General features: G+C 47.4%; 1 protein-coding gene across 3 annotated transcripts in view; it reads right to left on the bottom strand.

Moving 5' to 3' along the window:
• The window catches only part of MVB12B (multivesicular body subunit 12B), a 191,378-nt gene that overhangs the window by 162,270 nt on the left and 10,591 nt on the right, over positions 1-18,517 (bottom strand). For all 3 annotated transcript variants that reach the window (XM_004713305.4, XM_045288598.1, XM_045288597.1), the window contains exon 2: positions 14,469-14,591. In XM_004713305.4, coding sequence (XP_004713362.1) covers positions 14,469-14,579 — 111 coding nt within the window. In that variant the 5' untranslated portion in view covers positions 14,580-14,591. The remainder of the gene's footprint in view (positions 1-14,468; positions 14,592-18,517) is intronic.

Below are 18,517 nucleotides of genomic sequence, written 5' to 3'. Positions count from 1 at the left end.
AGGGGGAGCAGGGAGGGAGGGGGAAAATGAGGACCTGATGCCGGGGGCTTAAGGGGAGAGGAAATGTTTTGAGAATGATGAAGGCAATGAATGTACAAATGTGCTTTACACGACTGATGTATGTATGGATTGTGATAAGAGTTGTATGAGCCCCTAATAAAACGATTTCAAAAAAAACAAGAATTAATATCTTCACTGTAAAGTTAGGAATAAGGTACGATGTCCTTCCCAACCACTCTAATTTAACACGTGGTAGAAGTTCTAGCCAGTAAAATAAAGCAAGAAGAAGGAGAAGAAGATACAATTGTCTACATAGGAAGTCCCAAGGGATCTAGCAAAAAGACTCCTAGAACAAATGAGTTTAACCTACTAAGGCCTATTAAAATTCATGTTTATATAATAGCCATGAACATGTGAGTGGTAAAATATAAGATATAATTCCATTTTAAACTACTCAAAGTAATATACTAATGCTCAAATCTACTAAACATGTACAGAGTTTATATATTGAAAACTGAAAAAAAAAGTAAAGAAAAACTAAATAAATGGTGAGACACAGTAAGCTCATAAATGGGAAGATTCGTCCCAGCAATACCAACAAATTAAAGAACCTAGATGAAATGGACAAATTCCTAGAAGCACATGAATTACCAAACGTGAACAAGAAAATAAAACAAAATATCAATAGACTTCCAGGAAGTACAGCTATTAAATCAGTCATCAAAAAGAAAATTCTAGGACCATATGACTTCACAGGGTAACTCTACCAAACATTGAAAAAAAAAAAAGAATCAATATGAATTCTACTCAAGCTCTTCTAAAAATAGAAGAGGAGCGAATACTTCTTTTTATCATTTTATTAGGGGCTCATACAACTCTTATCACAATCCATACATACATCCATTGTGTAAAGCACATTTGTACATTCATTGCCCTCATCATTCTCAAAACATTTGCTCTCGAGAGAATGCTTCTTAATACTTCAAAATCTTCTAAAAAATAGAAGAGGAGGGAATATATTTTATGAGAACAGAATTACCCTGATGCCAAGCAAGACAAAAGATAATACAAGAAAACCACAGACTAATATTATTTAAGAATGTTAATAGTCCTCAATAAAATACTAGGAAATCAATTCTAACAGCACCTTAGCGGGATTATGAGCAAGAAGGATTTATTCTAGAAACGCAAGATTAGTTTAACATAAGAAACTCAATTAACATAATAGAACATATTAATAGAACTCTGGGGATGGCATGGTCACGTCAATAGACACAAACAAAAGTCTTTGACAATATTCCACAATTTCCCCTGATAAAAGCAGTACTCTAAAATAGAAATGAACATTCTTAAGACAATGGGGTAAAATCCTGAAAAACTCACAGCTAATAGCATCCTAAAGAATAAAATACCCGAGAATAAATTTCACCTCCACTTAGACTATGGAGGTTACAGAGGCAGATACATAGAAGGCAGTAATAAAAGTAGTGAAAGACCTAATTGAATGGAAAGCCCAAACCAAACACATTGTTGTAGAATTGATTATAATTCATAACAACCCTAGAGTACACAGTACAATAAGAGATTGATTAAAAAGAGATCCCATATTCAAGAATTGAAAAAAATTTTGTTACACATTTTTTGCTATTTTTATTAAAATGTCAGCAATACTCAAAATTATCTAAAAAGTCAATGTAATCCATTTCCAACAGTCTATTGCAAGAAAAATTCTCATGGGGCTCAAATAAGAAAATCAACCTTGAAAAAGAAAAACATGTTAGAGGACTCAAAATTCTTGAGTTTAAAACTTACTACAAAGCTACAATCATCAAAGCAGTGAGATACTGGCATAACAATAGAACAATGAACTACAACCGAGAGTCGAGAAATATATCTTTGGACAAGTAATTTTTGAAAAGGATGCTAAGGCTATCCAATAGATAATGAGTAGTCCCTTCAATGGTGTGCTGGGATAATTAGGGTAACCACGTGCACAAAGAATGAAGCTGAAGCCTCTCACTGCATATACAAGGATACATTCAATGGACCAACAGCCTACATCCAAGAGCTGAAACTATAAAGCGTTTAGAAGAAAATATTGGGGTAAATCTTCATGAACTCAGATTTGGCAATGGATTCTTAGATTTGGTACCAAACGCATGAACAGCAAAGGAAAAAATAAACTGGATTGTAAGCTTTTGTCATCAAGGAATAGTAACAAGAAAGTGAAAAGGCGACCTATCTGGTAAGGGTTCAATAGCCAGAGTGTAAAAACAATTGTTACACTCACCAACAAGAAAATAAACCCAATTTCAAGATGGGCAAAGGACATAAATAGAAGATCTTCAGTGCACAGATACTCACTGGGGGAGTACAATGAGCCAACCTTCACAATGACTGGAACGGCTACGAGAACTCTGCGGGCACAGTGGGTTCCATGGGACTGGTAAGTGCAGGTCAATGGTTCAAACCCACCAGCCCCAAAGGAGGAGGAGACTTTCTGCTCTTGTAACAATTGATAACCTTGGGGACCTCCAAGGGGAGCCAGTCATAGGCTGAGAAACCCGAAGAAGCACTTATAGGACAGCTTTGATGGAGAATTCACTCAATGACAGGGAGAAGATAGTTGCAATAAAGGTTTGAATTTTTAAAAGAAGAAGTTAGGTGAAGATGACAAGAAATTAAACCCGTATGCATTATGGATACTGGTGCCTTGCAAAAGAATTCGTGGTTCTATAAAAACAAAACAAAACAAAACAAAAAACACCCCCAACCCCATGGTATTACCATATGATCGGCAATTCCATTCCTAAGTGCTGAAGAGAAATGAAATAACACGTCCACACAAAAACCTGGGCATTCATGTTTCTAGCAGTATCACTCGTAATAGCCCAAAGGTGGAAACGACCCCACAAACATCAACTCAAAACTGGATTAACAGAATGCAGCGGTCAAGCACGGGAAGACTGTTCAGCTATACAAAGGAATGAGGCACTGATACGTGCTGCAACGTGGGTGCACCTCCTTGCAAACATCATGCTAAGGGAAAAGGCTACACATGAAAGGTCCCCTATTGTAGGATTCCTTTTACATGAAACAGTCAGACTGATTCAGAGGGACACGGAGCAGATTCGTGGGTACAGGGGCTGGGGCAGGGGCGAGTGGGAAGTGACTAGCTATGGAGTATGGGGTATTCTCGAGTGCTGACATGCTTTGGCCCAGAGACAGGGGATGTTTGCACAACACGGTAAATACTTGAAATGCCACTTACTTGTGCAATTTACAAGGGTTGTCTGTTATGTGCATGTTGCTTTAATTGACCGAACAATGAAAAGAAGACATAACTATTTCCATTAATCTAGTTCCTCAGGTCTTTTGGCCCCTGGTGTTGGAAGCTTTTCTAAACTGCGAGTGGGAAGTTTTACTGAACAAGAACTCCATGGTCCCCCCCCACCGACCCCCAGCATTCCGGTCCACTCTACTTGCACACCGAAGCAACTCTGGGGTAGTTCTTAGGAGGAATCACACTCCTGGGTCAAAGCTCAAAGCCCATGAAAGGCCGGGAAGGGAGGCATAGCAGATACAAGCCAGCCCCGCAGGAAGCACCCCCAGGCACGCTGCATCACAATTGGGGATGGTATCATGCTAAGGACAGCTGACATTTGCTGCTTGCACACTTCCTTGGCAGAGGATCTCGCATGCTCGCATGCTCGACCAAGGCATGGCTCTACTCCCTCGGGGTCAGGACTTGGCAAGACAAAGGGGACTGGGGAAGGGAAGACACGGGAGAGTTAACTAATATGTGCTAATCCTGTCCACAGGAAACAAAGGCCTAAGGGCTGGTCATAAAACCACTTTCCGATTTCCAGTAAGTCTCAGTTGAATGTATTTTCTAACAAAACAAAAAGGAGGAACACCTGGTGCCTTTTATCCAAACAAGCTCTGGCTCCAAAAATAAACCAAGCTGCAAGACAGGGCTCGGTGTGTGCTCATTTCCGCAGGAGCCCCTGGATAGCACAGCCACACGCAGAGGGAACTGCCCTCAGCCGAGCAAGCGGCTGCCCTGGTGTCTGCATTTGCTCAGTGGCAGCGGGTTCAGGATGGGTCAACTGCACGAGGCTGTGGCTCTCACGCTTGCCTGGCCCATGAAGCCCCAGCGTGGTTTCTTCTTCCTAGCCCTGCTCTCGGTCTCCCACCACAGCGGCAGCTTTTGGGCGGTCCATGTGCCAGTGACCACCAAACCGAACAGCTGATGGAGATGCCCCACAGTTTCCACTGAATATCTACCATGTGCTTTTAACAAGACAGTGTCGTCATTGTCGGATTGATTTTTCAGTTTTGCACTGACATGCATTCTCATGTTGCCTCTCACAATGATGGGATTGGTTGTTGAATCCCTTATGTAATAGGTAAACATGGTAGCTAACCTAAAGGTTCATCAGTATTTAGTAGGTGGGGTTTTGTAGCATGTTCTACTTAGGTAATTAGAAAGGAAGGCCTCATTTGCAGGTTTATGATTTTAATCTATCCCTCCCTCTGCCTCCTGTAACCAGTCTAGTCGCCCAGAGAGGAGCTCAAAGGAGCCCCTGAAATCCCTCATATTTGACAGTTCAAGCATTTGATGTATTCAATCCGTCAGAAAAGACCTAATACATCTCGGGCAGAATGAAATTCCACAGGTCTTGGCAGTCCAAACCCACCAGCCACTCCGAGAGAGGACGAGGCTGTCTGCTTCTGTAAAGACGGAGTCTTGGAAACCCTGTATCAGGTCACTGTGTGTCAACACGGGCTTGATGGCGGTGGGTTTGGTGGTGGTACACAGGGTTAAGCTTTAGACTGTTCACTGACACATCAGCAGTTCAAGGTCAACAGCCATTCCTCTCAAGATGAGACGGGCTGCCTCTGCGAAGATTTACAGCCTTGGAAAAAGTGCGGGGCAGTTCTACTCTGTGCCATTGGGCTGCTCTCAGGTGGAATGAACTCAGTGGCAATGGTTTGGTTTGGGTTTGGGTTGATCAAAACCACCAGCCACTCCACAAGAGAAATGGTCCATCAACCCATCCCCCAGAAAGATCACACTGCTCTATGGAGCAGTTCTACACTGTCACAGGGTCCCGAGGAGTTGAAATGGACTCACGGGTACACAGCCATCCCAAGAAACATTGTAAGAAATGTTGTACTGTCTAGGTTCAGAAACAAAAGGCGGTGTTGGAGAGGAGATGGGAGAAGAGGGAGAGGAGGACAAAGAAAGTCGGAAGCAGTGAGTCGAGAACGAAGCACCCAGGAGTTGTCTCCCAACACAACGCTCGGGGGTCAGAGATGGTACCCAAAGCTGGCTTCCCAGCACATTGGTAACAAGCAAGACCAAGAGTGGTACTAATATAACCTCTTAGACCTCGATCTCAATGGACTCTGGATCCCATCTTCTCTGTCCTCTCGTGGATGGGCCTGGCTTTAGCAGGCACTCCCTGTCGCTCCAGCCTCTTCAGCCCTGCCTCACGGTAAGTGCCTCCCCATCAGCAACTACACGTGTTCTGCACTGCCTTACCTTTAAAGCAAGAAAAAGAGGCTCCCGACCGTAGGTCACCTTCTAGCTACTACCTTCTCTCAACGCTTCTCTTCTGCCCAAAGCTGTGTCCAATCACAGCCCCTCATCACCGCTTTCCACTTATTCTTCAACACCGCCGGGGTTTTCCTCTCTGCCTACCCGCCGTGAAGTTGCGCCCGCTAAGTTCGCAACAGGAACCTTCTATTTTACTTAACTTTAACCTCATTTTACTTACCCTAAGCCAACTCTGAACATTACCAATGCTCAACATTATCTATGTTCAAACCACTGCTCCTTCTAGAAATTCTCCTTTTCCCTCAGTTTCTTGATCAGCTTCCACCTGCATCTGGAAGCGCAACCCCAGTGTCCTTTGGTGAGGGCTTCCCTTTCACCCCAGCCCTTCACCAGTGAGACTCCACAGGATTCTGATGTTCTGACGTGGAGTCTGGCATGACCAAACGCTGTATCTTCTGGTTCCCCAGCCTTTCTTTAGATGATCTGTTACGCCCATTACTCCTCCTATGAACTTCGAAAAGTTCAGGGAAAACATCCATTGTCTTTTAATGCAATTTTCCCATTTGAAAGCCCCATCATTTAGCAACACCTAGACCTTCTGGCCTGTCTTGACCCCTCTATCTAGACACCACCCATACACATCAAACTCAATGTGTCCCAAGGGGAACCAATCACTTTCCTCCCATGACCAAGCCGGCCTGGTTGTCTAAGTTCCAACCTCACAAAAGAGCATCAACATCGCCCCAGCTGTCCAGCAAGATACCCTTGCAAAGCCCTGATCCTTGCTTCCGCTCACCTCTGCTGTCCTATCTAATTCTTCCATGTCCCTCAGATGCCATCACGTCTTTCCCTTTCCACTGCCAATGCCCTGGCTGGGGCTGCTGGCCTCTCTCCCTGCACGACTGCAGGGCCTTCAAACGCATCTACCTGCTCATGTCTGTCCTCTCCAGGAGTCTCCTCATTGCACGGCGGTCTTTTAACAACACAAACCTGAATCGGAACCTCTGCCTCTCTTAATGGCAGCCATTGAGCCTGGATGAACCCCTGAAACTACTGCCCTGGGATAATCTTTAACCCTGAAACCATAAACCGAAAGTATCCCCCAAAGCCTTCTTTAAACCAAGCAACAGTCTAGCTTAACTAGTAAAGACTGTCTTTCTGGCCACTGTGCTCGTAAAAGAACTTACTCAATGGGATCAAACTGTTAACAGCTATTCAGAAGATTAGACCAGATACAGGGACACATAAGTCTGTGTCAATAGAGAAGAAACAAACTGGAAGAGGAGGGCCACAACAGTTGCACAATTTGAAGACTTTAATCAATGTCACTGTATTGTATATGTAGAAATTGTTGAACTAGTATATGCTTTGATGTGTATGTCCATAACAAGTTTGCTTTTTTAAGATAGAGCAGAAAATAAGTAAATACATCTCAGATGGGAGGAAAAACTAATGGCTCCGATGCCCCTAGGATAGTAGCCAGATTCCTCATTATGGCATGCTGACCTTATGCCTTCCCCACCCGCAATTCCATCCTCACCTCTCACCTTTCACCTTACAGAACTGACTTTTCCAGAATGCCAGATTCCCAGTGCCCTATGAAGCACTAGATGGCCAATAAACATTTGTGAAACCCAAATGTGAATACATACACACTCATGAACATTTTCAATTATAAGATGTTTGACCTGGATTTAGATGGATGAGTAAAAGTTTAACAGTGTGTGTGTGTGTGTGTGTGTGTGTGTGTGTGTGTATACATGGGCAGGCAAGCATTCTGGAAGCACAGGGAAAGCAGGTTCAAAGGCATGAAGGTACGAAGTTCCTGCTTATTCCAAAAATGAGAAAACAAGAGTTTCAGTGAAGCTAGAAAAAGCGTTCTAGGTACAATGAAATTAAGTATGCCAAACCAAAGTGGGCTTGGGGTCTGCACTTGGTTATAAGAGATGGGAAACGTCTTGAGGGTAAGACCCGTGCCTGCTGCTGAAACAAGTGCGCATATTTTCAACCAGGCATTCGCTTTTATAAACATGCCCAACTGTGAAGAAGCAGTGAGACAGGAAGATGGGAGGTAAAATCAAGCTCAAAGCTCAGGGGAAAGGGAAGCTCAATCAAGTCAAACCTCCCCTAAAACCCCTTCTAATCACACTGTCAGTGGAAATATAAACTGACAAAATGTCACAACCTTTCTGGAAGGCAATTTGGTAATATCTATCATATTTAAAATATGAATACTCTTGACCCAGCAATTCCAGCCTATAAAATTCTTCAGTGGAGCTAAGAGGACAATCTGCTAAGAAATGGTGGACTATTGTAAAAGGGTAGTGTTTAGAGTAAGAAAAAAAAGAATAGAAACAACCTAACTGTCCGTCAAGATGGGCTGTTGGCCAAATTTTTGTACAGTCAGATAATAAAACAGTTTGCATTAAAAGGATAAGATGTAGTATACATATTGATAGAGAATGATAGCCACGATGTAAAAAGAGTAAAACAGCTACAAGAGAGTGTGAACAGTGCATCCCATTTAAAAATGGTATTCAGACACACAACACTTGAATTTAAAGCTAAAGATATGATCCAGCAATAATGCTCCTAGCTATTTACCCAAACGAACTGAAAACTTAAGCCCATTCAAAACCCTGCACGCAAACATATACAGCAGCTTTATTAATACTTGCCAAACATTAGAAACAAGCAAGATGCCCTCAAACAGATGAATGGACAAATATGTTTGGATTACAGCCATACAATGGAGAGCTAGCTATTCAGCAATAAAGGGAAATGAGCTATCAAAGGGCAAAAAGACACAGAGGAGCGAGAAGTGCATGCTACCAAGTGAAAGAAGCCAGTCTGAATAGCGACATGCTGTATGATTCCAACTTCATAATAGTTATAAAGGCAGTCCCAAGGTCAGTGGGTGCCAGGGGTTGAGAAGGCAAGGGGGGGACGACTGCGTGGAGCACAGAGCACGCTCCCACCAAAAACTGCCATCGAGACGATTCCAACTCCCCGCAGCCCCAGAGCACAGAGCAGAACGGTCCCCGTGCGACTCTTTACCGGAGAAGAGAGCCGCCTCCTTCTCCCCCAGGGCAGCTGGTGGCTTCAAACTGTTGCCCTTGCACTTAGTAGCCCAACATGCAACCCACGAGGCCACCAGGGCTCCTAGGGCACTTTCAGGCAATGAAACGGTTCTGTATGATTCTATTATGATCATACATGATATTCTACATCTATCAAAACCCACAGACCTGTACAGTATCGTGAACCCTCGTGGACTGGAGGGTTAATCATCAGGTATCAATTTTGGATCTTCAGGTGTAAACTACATGCCGCATCAGTGCAAGATGTTACCAATAGGAGAAACTGTGTAGGGGAAAGAAGAGATGTGGGAAGCTTGCACGTTCTCCCCAAAATCGGAAACTTCCCTACAAAGGGAAAGGTATCAACAGCACACATGCACACAAATAAACACACGCATCCACATTCCAAATGACTCCACCCCAGGAGAGACTGAAAAACAAGTGGACAAGCTGGCACGGCCATTCCTGGAGTAGATTTTTCTTTTTTTTTTGGTGACCAAGACTTGGGTTTCTCATCTCTGGATAAGCACGCAGTGGACCAAAAAATGCAAATGCCTGACGTCACTGGCTTCCTCTGGTTGCATTTCCACATACTTGGCATCAGCACACACTCAGACCAAGAATGGCTCCACTGAGGGACTGCCGCCTGGGATTGGTTAGACTTGCACATCATGGGGCCCATCCCAGACCCCGCCCCTAAAACACTGGGGGTGGGACCCAGCAACCGGTGTGTCGACAGGCTCCAGCCATGATTCGGAGGCCTGCTGAGTCTCAGGAGCACCTCACCTAAACTGTGGAACCAGTCGCTGTCTGTTCAGGTCACAGAGCCAAAAGGGCTCTTGTGTGCAGGGTGGGGTTTCTCAGGAAGGAAATGGGGGCGGTCTTAGGTTGGAGTGAGGAAAGAGAAAAAAAGGAATCTCCTTCTCTGAGGCTGGTTCTATTTGTCCTGGACTCTAAGGTGTAACAGCCCTCGGGCCCTTCTGGGTTGCTGGATTAAAGACCAAACTCAAGGTCATCGAGTCAATGACTCATCGTGACCCTATGGAGCAGGGTAGACCTGCTCCTGTGAGTTTCCGAGACTATGATTTTAAAAAATTGTTCCACTGAGATGTAATTCACATGTCGCACATGTCCATAGTTCAGTCGTATTAAAAAGAGTTGAGTAATCATCGCCACAATCAGTTCTAGAACATTTTCTTCCTTCTCATCCTCACTATGAGCTCCCCATTGCCCTCCAAGCTCCCCTCCTGGACCCCCACTAAGCGCTCTTATGAGAGTAGAAAGCCCTGTCCCTCTCCCGAGAAGCTGGATGGTGGTCTTGAACTACCGATCTTATGGTTAGCAGCCTAACATGTAACCACTATGCCCCCAGGACTCCAGGACGACTAAAGGTAGGCCAAAGATGGGAGCAGCAGCTGCCCGGGGAGGAAGGGAGCTACATGACCCAAGTGGAGGGCTCAGGGATGGCACCAACAAGAACAACCTGGGGGGCGGGCATCATGAGGGGAACAAGGCCGGAGCAGAATCACCCTGAGTCCACGTAAGGAACTGCCCTGGGGGATGCCTAGAACAATGTGGAGGGCAGACACTTGGCTGGGTGGGTTAGGCAGGAAGGGAACAACTTCAAGAAGGGACTCTGTCAAAATCAGGGAGTGAGCAGTCAAGGTGGCCAGAGGCTGAAGATAAGTGATCGGTAAGGACTTCCCTTCAGACCACCCTTTTATGTTAAACCATCTGTGCGATCATTTGAAGATCTTTCTTCCTCTCTCCTCTCGTCATTGTAAGCTTCCTAAAGGCAGGGACTATATAGGTTTGGGTTTACCACTGTAACACCAGAGCCCAGCTGGCACCTAGTAAACCAAGAAGACCAAACTCACTGCCATCAAGTTGATTCTGACTCATAGCGACCTGATACCCTGTTTTCCCGAAAGTAAGACATCCCCTGAAAATAAGACCTCCCCCAAAATAAGCCTCCCCCAGCTACCGTAACTCTGTACTCTGGACCGTAGCAGTGGGTGCCACCACGCAGCTCACTGTTGGCTGCAGCGCAGCCGGAGCAGAAAGGAAGTGCGAGGTCTCTTTTAATAAAACAATAAACAATAAAGGTGTACCATATTCTTTTTCATGGAAAAATAAGATATCCCCTGAAAATAAGACCTAGCGCATCTTTGGGAGCAAAAATTAATATAAGACACTGTCTTATTTTGGGGGAAACACGGTAGGACAGTGTCGAACTGTCCCTATGGATTTATGGGACTGTAACTTTTTTCAGGAGTGGAAAACCTGGCCTTTCTTATGCTGGCACCTAATAGGTGCTCAAAATCAAAAGGCTGAAGAAATACTCAGTTTAAAATCAAGACCAAGTGGTGCGTACGCTTATTTTCACTTTCTTTTCCCAGTTGAAGTCTGGAGATATATACACATTATCAAGGAAAATCATATTCTTTCTTGGAAAGAGTCATCTAAAAAATGTAGTTGTGGGTTTGGTTAGTGAATTATAAATGCTTGTTTAGGAAGGTAAGTGAATGTAGGGTAAAAGCCATTCACTGGAAATACAGAGATATTCATCCAACAATGGTGATTTACATGGTCCAATTTGACGAACCTTAGATCTGTCAAGTCCCAGGTGACTCCAAAATCAAAGATTAAATTAGGGATGGGGGAGCTTTAGCATAAAGTGTTTCTTGTAGCATTCGATTCTTTGAAAACTGATCACACGTATGTGATCAAGTAGCGAGCATGGCCTTCAACCGTGCCAGTCCACTGCGGCAGAGCCGCCAAGCCAGGCACGTGGCATCATTTCTAGGGCGCTTGTGATCCATCCCAACCTCTGCCAATCACCCCCACGACCAATAGGAAGTGGGGGGAGGGTTGTTTAAGAGAAAATAATAGAAATAGAGACAATAAATAGAGATATTTCATAAATAACCCCTCGCCTGCCTCTTAGCCGGCAGGAGCCCTGCTCGCACGGTGGTTACGCACTGGGCTGCTAACCACAAGATCAGCCACTAGAAACCGTCAGCCTCTCGGTGGGAGAAAGAGGGGCTTCCTACTCCCACAAAGAGCTATAGTCTGGGAAACTCAGAGGGGCAGTTCCACCCTGTCCTAGAGGGTCGCTATGAATTGGAATTGGCTTGATGGCAGTGAGTTTACTTGGGTTTTGCCTAAGAAGCTTCCCCTGACCTGAAGAGAAGGCAAGTAATCAAGTGCGATTTTTAGGGAAGAACATTGGGCATCTTGCTGTTTCTAACAGCGGCGGGGCCTATGTTCACTGAGCAACAGTTGTGCGACCTGGGGTCAGCAGCTGGCTGGGGCTGAGCTCGCTGGGCTGGGAGAGAGCAGGGCTTCAAGTCCTTGCGGCACAGAGAGGGATCAATTCTACAGTGGATGCCACACGCAGGGGTCTCGCCAGACCCCCGCAGCTGGGCGTCCTCATCCAGCTGAGCCCTTGTCTACACATTGCTCTCACCGCCTGGTCACCATAAAGCGCCTTGTATATTCAGGCGGAATGTGGCCTTCATGCACCACCCCAGATGAAAGAAACGGAGAGTGTCTGTCCTCACCCCCCCCACCCCCGCCTCACCCCAGCCTATTCCCCTTGAACTTGGGATCAGAGCCCTATGGAACAAGATGCTTCTCTGAGAAGCGTACAAAGGTCAGGGTAAAGAAGAACTCCCACCACTTTGCCTGAAAGGGCTTTTAGAGGGAGCTTGGACACTCGGCTCTGGCCTCCCAGAGGCTGGGTAATTGCCAGGCTGGCCCCGTGCCCTGCTCACCTTTCATGATCAGGCATGGTGCGGCATAATCATGGAATGTGCTTATTAATTTTACTCATTTGACACTCTGCTCTCCTGCCCTGAGCGCGATGTTCGGAGAAAATGATAGGGATAGATTCTGCCCCTGTCACACTTAGTGCGACTTTCAGGAAAGCCAGACTCTCAAAGGCCACCTACCGCCCCCTCGCCGAGCATGCCGCATGACCCCGAGGTACACACAGAACATGAGAGCCACCGCTCCACACCAGAGCCCCTCGAGAGGGCACCGAGCAGCATGCCCTGGGGTTCAGCTGCTGGCGGGAGCCCTCCTGAAAGAGAGAGGAAGAGCGAGATGGCCCAGCCCGCCCTCCCACTCGGCATGCGCTCCCAGCCACGATTCACGACTTGCTACTTCATCTCTAATTCATCAAAAGACACTTTGGCTTCTCAAATCAGGAACATTTTTATTAGCTTCCCCAAGAGTTTTATGGCACGAAGCCATTCCTAATGATTCTATTTTATGGAAAGTGATAAGTTCAAACAGTGCTTTGAAGTCAAGCAGCAGGTAAGACTCAAATCTTTGTCAGCAAAGATTCCCCCGGTCTTTCACGCTTAAAACTGCTTATAAGCTTTCAAACAGCGAGGAAAGCGATGGGGAACATTTTAACCGGCTTTTCTTCGCCCACACCGCACCCCAAAATGAGTGAGCCCATCTACATCGGCCGCTACACGGGCGGCGGGGGGCGGCGGGAGTGGTGGCTTCTCCCACAGCCTGCTCCCCCCCGGGACTCTGACAGTGTTTGGAGACGTTTGGCTGTCACAGCTAGGGGGGCGACGCTACAGGCATCTAGCAGAGGCCAGGATCCCGGCTAACTCTCCTACAGAGCACGGGGCAGCCCCCACAACAAAGAGATATCTGGTCCACGGTGTCCAGAGGCCAAGGTTAGGGAACCCTGCCCAGGGCTTCCCTCCCGTCCCTAGAAGCAGAGCTTTCTGGTCACGGGGCAGGTGCACAGTTGGAACACAGTGAGTGCGGAGAGGAAAACGCTGCCAGCGAGAAAACGAGAACTTCAGTGTCTCCGAATATGTGACAATTAATAGTCACTGTGAATGGCCCCAAGGAGTCCTGGCCCCATCGCGGGCCATCGTTTAATCCCACAGCTGCTCCTCGGGAGAGGGCAACGATAGGGTCATTTGCTCCCACAAAGATTTCCAGTCTGGGAAACTGCAAGGACTGGCTCTACTCTGTCCTACAGGGTCACTAAGATCCAAAGTGGACTTGGGGGCAGTGGGAAAGCTACACTGTATTTTTCAAGCCCCACCCAAAGCAGAATTTAGCTATTGCCATAGCAGAATAACTGCCAGTGCTGCAGAACACCACCCCTGAGGTCTGCTGCTCAGGAAAGCAGGGGCAGAGCTCTGCCCACCTGCCGGGTGGGGCCGGCCAGAGCCCAGGGGCCTGCTTCACCACTCGCGAGGATTGATTAGTGCTCTACTGCTTAACATTTGGAAGGCTTGGGGCTCTTTGTCAGCAAAAGTGGAGATCACGCTACGTGTAGGGCTTTCACAGACTCTTGGATCCTGTTCACAAAGTGTCCGAAATAAGTCGCTTCGGGATCAATGCACCCAAGCCTTACTTTTCCAGAAGATGAGAATGACCACTGGTCGGGGTCAAGTAACATAGCCACGGGCAAGGCCAGAGGGCAGTCCAGACAGCCTGCCACTCCATGAGGTCTTCGGACTCCCAAAGCAGGACACAGCCAGCCCTCCGTGGGGATGCTTTCCTTCCCTGGTGCCCTGGGGCACAATGTCAAGTGCCCAGTTGTCCACTGCAAGGTTGGTGGGCCAAGCCCATCCAGCAGCTCCCGGGAGAGACCTGGAGATCCATCCCATCAGGATCACATCCCTAGAAAGCCCTAGGGGGCCATTCCACTCAGTCCTGTGGGGTCGCCACGAATGGGGATCCACATGAGGCACCTAACCGCTGCAGCCACACCTCATACCCAAGGTTAAGAATGTCTTGAAAACAGGAGGTAAATTTAAGAAGTACAAACTAGGATCTTGACTTACTACGTCATAGCCTGTCGGGGCTCTGTTCCTAGAAGCCACCACCCCCACTCCCGTGATGGGGTCCATTGATGTTTCTGGCAAGGCTTCAGAAAGGTCCTTGACTTCAGGCATGGTGGACTGGTCCTGGTTCAGAGAAGGAAAAAGAAAGCACAGCGTTCACATTCAGCGTTGAAAGGGAGCAAAGCAAAATGTCAAACAGAACCAGAATCTTGGGGGCAATGTCCTGGGCTATGTCCTGGTCTAGGTGAAGGGGCCAACCCTTTCCTGGGACCTAGCATTCAAACCACCTCTGGCCCCTGCTTTTCCGAAGTTAGCTGTGAAAACTGGATGGATGAACGTAGCTACTGTGGGCCGGTCCCCGGTGACGCTGACTCAAACCCTGAGCTAGCCGCTCTCCACTTTACAATCCAACTGCCTGATTTCTGACAGTTACCAGCAGTTTCTCTGAGGATAAGCCAGCCAGGACTAATTCTACCAACCCCTCCGTTTCTTTCCCTCGCATTCCCTCTTGGTGGAGGCGCAGCCCTCCAACTGCACAGCCTCCACCAAGACCAAGGTTAGACTACTCAGCAGGCGGAAACTTGGCAAAAGAGAAGGATCTTGGTAGTCACATATGGAGGCGTGGGCAGGATGTTCAAATCCAGGCTCGGCGACACTAGCTAGTGACTGAACAAGTGATTGCACCTCTTGGAGCCTCGATTCTTCCATCTACAAAAAGAGGCTGAGATCCTGAGACCCTCGAGGAGCTGTTTTAAGGCCTGAGCGAGACCATGTAACTGAAGGGCCTGAAGCTGTTTCTGGCACGCAGGAGGCACTAAACGCACGGCAGATGCCACCACCAAGGTTCAGAATGCACGGGGGCCCCAGTAGAACTTGGTCAGAAACGTGCTTGGAAACCAGTTCCTACAGGCCTGGCAGATCCTTTTGTGTGTTTAACCCCCCAGGTCATGTGGGCATTTACTCAAAGCTAAACACTAACAATGACCATAATTCTTGCTGGGCACTTGGGGAGAAAAAAGGGAGGGGGCGGAATTATTATTCTGCCGCTGACTGCCTCTTGATGCAACTAGAGGAGACAGGCAGAATATAGGGAGCGCTGGGTCCGGGCAGCCGGAGTGGCAAGGTACCAGAAAGCAAATAAAAAAGGCAACACCTTATGTAAATGATCTTCAAGCACTTTGAAAGGGACAAGCTGGGAGAAAGAGCAAGTTAAATTCTACCCTCTTCCACAGCAATTAAATTCCACTGGCTTTAGGTCTGCCAGGGCTCTCCAGGCTGGTTACGGCTTCGAAAGCAAACCAAATAGCCTGCCTAACCAGGCGGGCAAGAGGAATAGCCTCACTGCTCAGTAGATGATCAGAAAAGGCAGAGGCCATTAAGAAATGATGGTAACCTCCTAAGTGGGAACAATCACAACACTGTGTGCTTGTCACCCACGTAGTAGTCACCGTCTCCTGGAACCCAGAGCGAGCTCCAGGAACAGATTAGTCCAAACACAGAAGCCAATCTCCGACCGAAGCCAGGAAGCGCCTGGCACCAGCAGCACCATGGGCTTCTGTTTAAAACAAAAGCTCAACATTTTGCATTACTTAATTCTACTGCACATAAGCTACTGGGAGGCCAGGGCAGCAAGCAGGCTACCTGGCTGCACCAAGGCATCGTTTCCTGTTTTCATAGCTCATGTCCAGGTTGTCTCCATCAAATTCGGGGCTTGGTGCTTTCTGTACACAGTAGGCAGTGTGTACATATTTACTGCATGAGTATGTGTGCACGGCCCCCAAAGAAGGAGGCTTCTAATTAAATCATCTACCTCCACCCAATCGAAAGCAAGCCCTGATCAAAAAGCATCTTCACTTGAAAAAAATCCCGTCTTTGGTAATTGCTGCCATTTGCAAAATATCAGTATCTGCTGTTGGTTACCGAAATGCTTTGCAATTAGCAACTCATTAACAGAATGTACCAATGTTGCCAGTGCTAAAATATCATGCTGTGTATTTAATAAAGAACATGTGAGGTGGGGTTCCCCCCCCCCCCCATCAAGATAGCACTGCCTCTACCCTTCTCAGAAAGAAGGAGAGGGAAGAGAGGAGGAGAAAGCATTGGAATAAGTGAGATTTTATTTGCTGATAGATTCATGTCCTCGGGTCACAATATCCTCAGCGCTCCTCTTTTGCTCTGAAGCATACTGATATCAATTGCGGTCTGGGAAATGCACTCGCCGAGGAGCGATGCTGTTCCCAGAATGCAGCAGAGAGAGCAGCCCAGCAGCACTCGTCAAGATGGCTGCAGGCTGCCTCCCAGCCGCCGCAGACAAAGGAGCCAGCAGCCTGGGCCTGGGCCTGCTCGGACCCCAGCCTGCTGGATGAGGCCTGGCATACAGAGCATTAGCACAGAGCATCCCAGATGCAGGCTTCTCCCCCACCCCCACCCCCCACCTCCGCCCGCACCAGTAGCTGTACCCTGGGGATCAAGGCAGCCTTTGTGAAATATAGACAAATGGCTCCGCGTGGCTCGGGCTGCGGCTGGGCTCCACCGCCGAGGAAGCGGCACCAGCTAAGGAAGCTTTTAATGAGAAACGCCCAAGATATCCATGGCAGAGGCAATCACTCAAAGAAGCTTGCCCTGAATTACATATTTTCTGACTGCAAATTACTTTTAACAGCATCTCTACCGTCACTTCAATTGACCTTCCTAACAAAAGGCCATTTATTAACTCGCACTCCATGTTTTCCCGGACTGTATGGAGCCTTCGGCCAGAAGGGATGGCACCATGGAGCTTGCACCCGCCCAGGGTCACAGGCCAGGTCCCTGCCAGGGGGAGAAGAGGCCATTAATGGGAGCCAGTGAGGAGCAGGAGGCGGAGAAGGGAGCAGGGCATTTAAAATAGACAGTAACACGTCTGTCAAGAGGTGGTATGGACTGAGTCACCCAGGCCTCCTGGCAACAACCCCTAGTTCCAACCTTGACACGTCTCACCCAACATCCGCTTCCAAAACCTGGCCTCCACACAAAACACACTACCAAGCTTCCCTGGCCCTGGTGGTGTGATGGTTATGTGTTGGGTTGTTAACCACATAGTCTAAAGTTCTAAACCACCAGCCACATGGAGAGAGAAAGAGGAGGTTTCTTTACGAACTCCAGTAGAGTTCATCTTAGAAACCCACAGGATCAGTTCTACCTTGTCGTCTGTGTTCGCTGTGAGTCAGAATTGACTCGATGGCAGTGAGTTGGATTTGGTTTGGTGTTTTGTAGGGCACTTTGCAATAATTCTCCAAAAGCTTTCTTGTGCTTCATCTCAGTGGATGCTCACACCAAACCTAGGAGGTGGTTGGGTAAGGGGTGTTATTCCCATTTTACGGGTGCGAACATTGAGGGGCTTAGTATCAGGTGGTCAGCAGAGCCACAGGGTCCCGGAATCCTTTCTCCTCAGCCCATTGGCTTTCCCTTAGGCGACCAAGAGGGAAGTCAGGGTCCTATCCAAACAAGAAGGCAGCGTCAACACTAATGATGCTTTAAAATGCCAGTGCTCTGCGCTCTCTAGCCATAGCCCAATAAGTCAAGGCAGCAGAGTAAAGTGCAGAAAGATAAAAGTAACATGGGATTAATTTTCCTCACACCTCAGCTTCAAGATTCAACATTTCCCGCATAAATAATTTACAACAATAAAAATGAGCTAAGGCGTGTTTGTGTAGGACGGAGGTAAATTTAGGCCTAATGAGGGAGCTCTGAGCACGACACCGGAGGGAATAGGCTGATCTACAGCACCGGCCGCCAACAGGCAGGGTCCACCCCCAGGGGGAGCAGCTTGAGGAAGCTTCTGTCCTCCAGGCTGTGCGGCTGTGGCAGCAAGCAGGGACACACCTGGAAAGCCCAAGATTGCCCCAGAGTTTTCTATGACCAAGTGCTGCAAGTGGAGACTTCTCAGAAGGTTAAGGTTAACCTAAACTGAAACGGACGCTCAAACTCAGTTCTCCACAAATGCCAGTGGAGAGGGTGCGTGGTGGGCCTGGGGAAGGGGCATTGGTGACATTGACCTTGAGGGCGTGTGC

This window comes from Echinops telfairi, unplaced genomic scaffold (genome assembly GCF_000313985.2).
Source record: "Echinops telfairi isolate 266 unplaced genomic scaffold, ASM31398v2 ScPeMD7_22;HRSCAF=79, whole genome shotgun sequence".
Lineage (NCBI taxonomy): Eukaryota > Metazoa > Chordata > Mammalia > Afrosoricida > Tenrecidae > Echinops > Echinops telfairi.
This window is presented reverse-complemented; position numbering and strand designations above follow the sequence as displayed.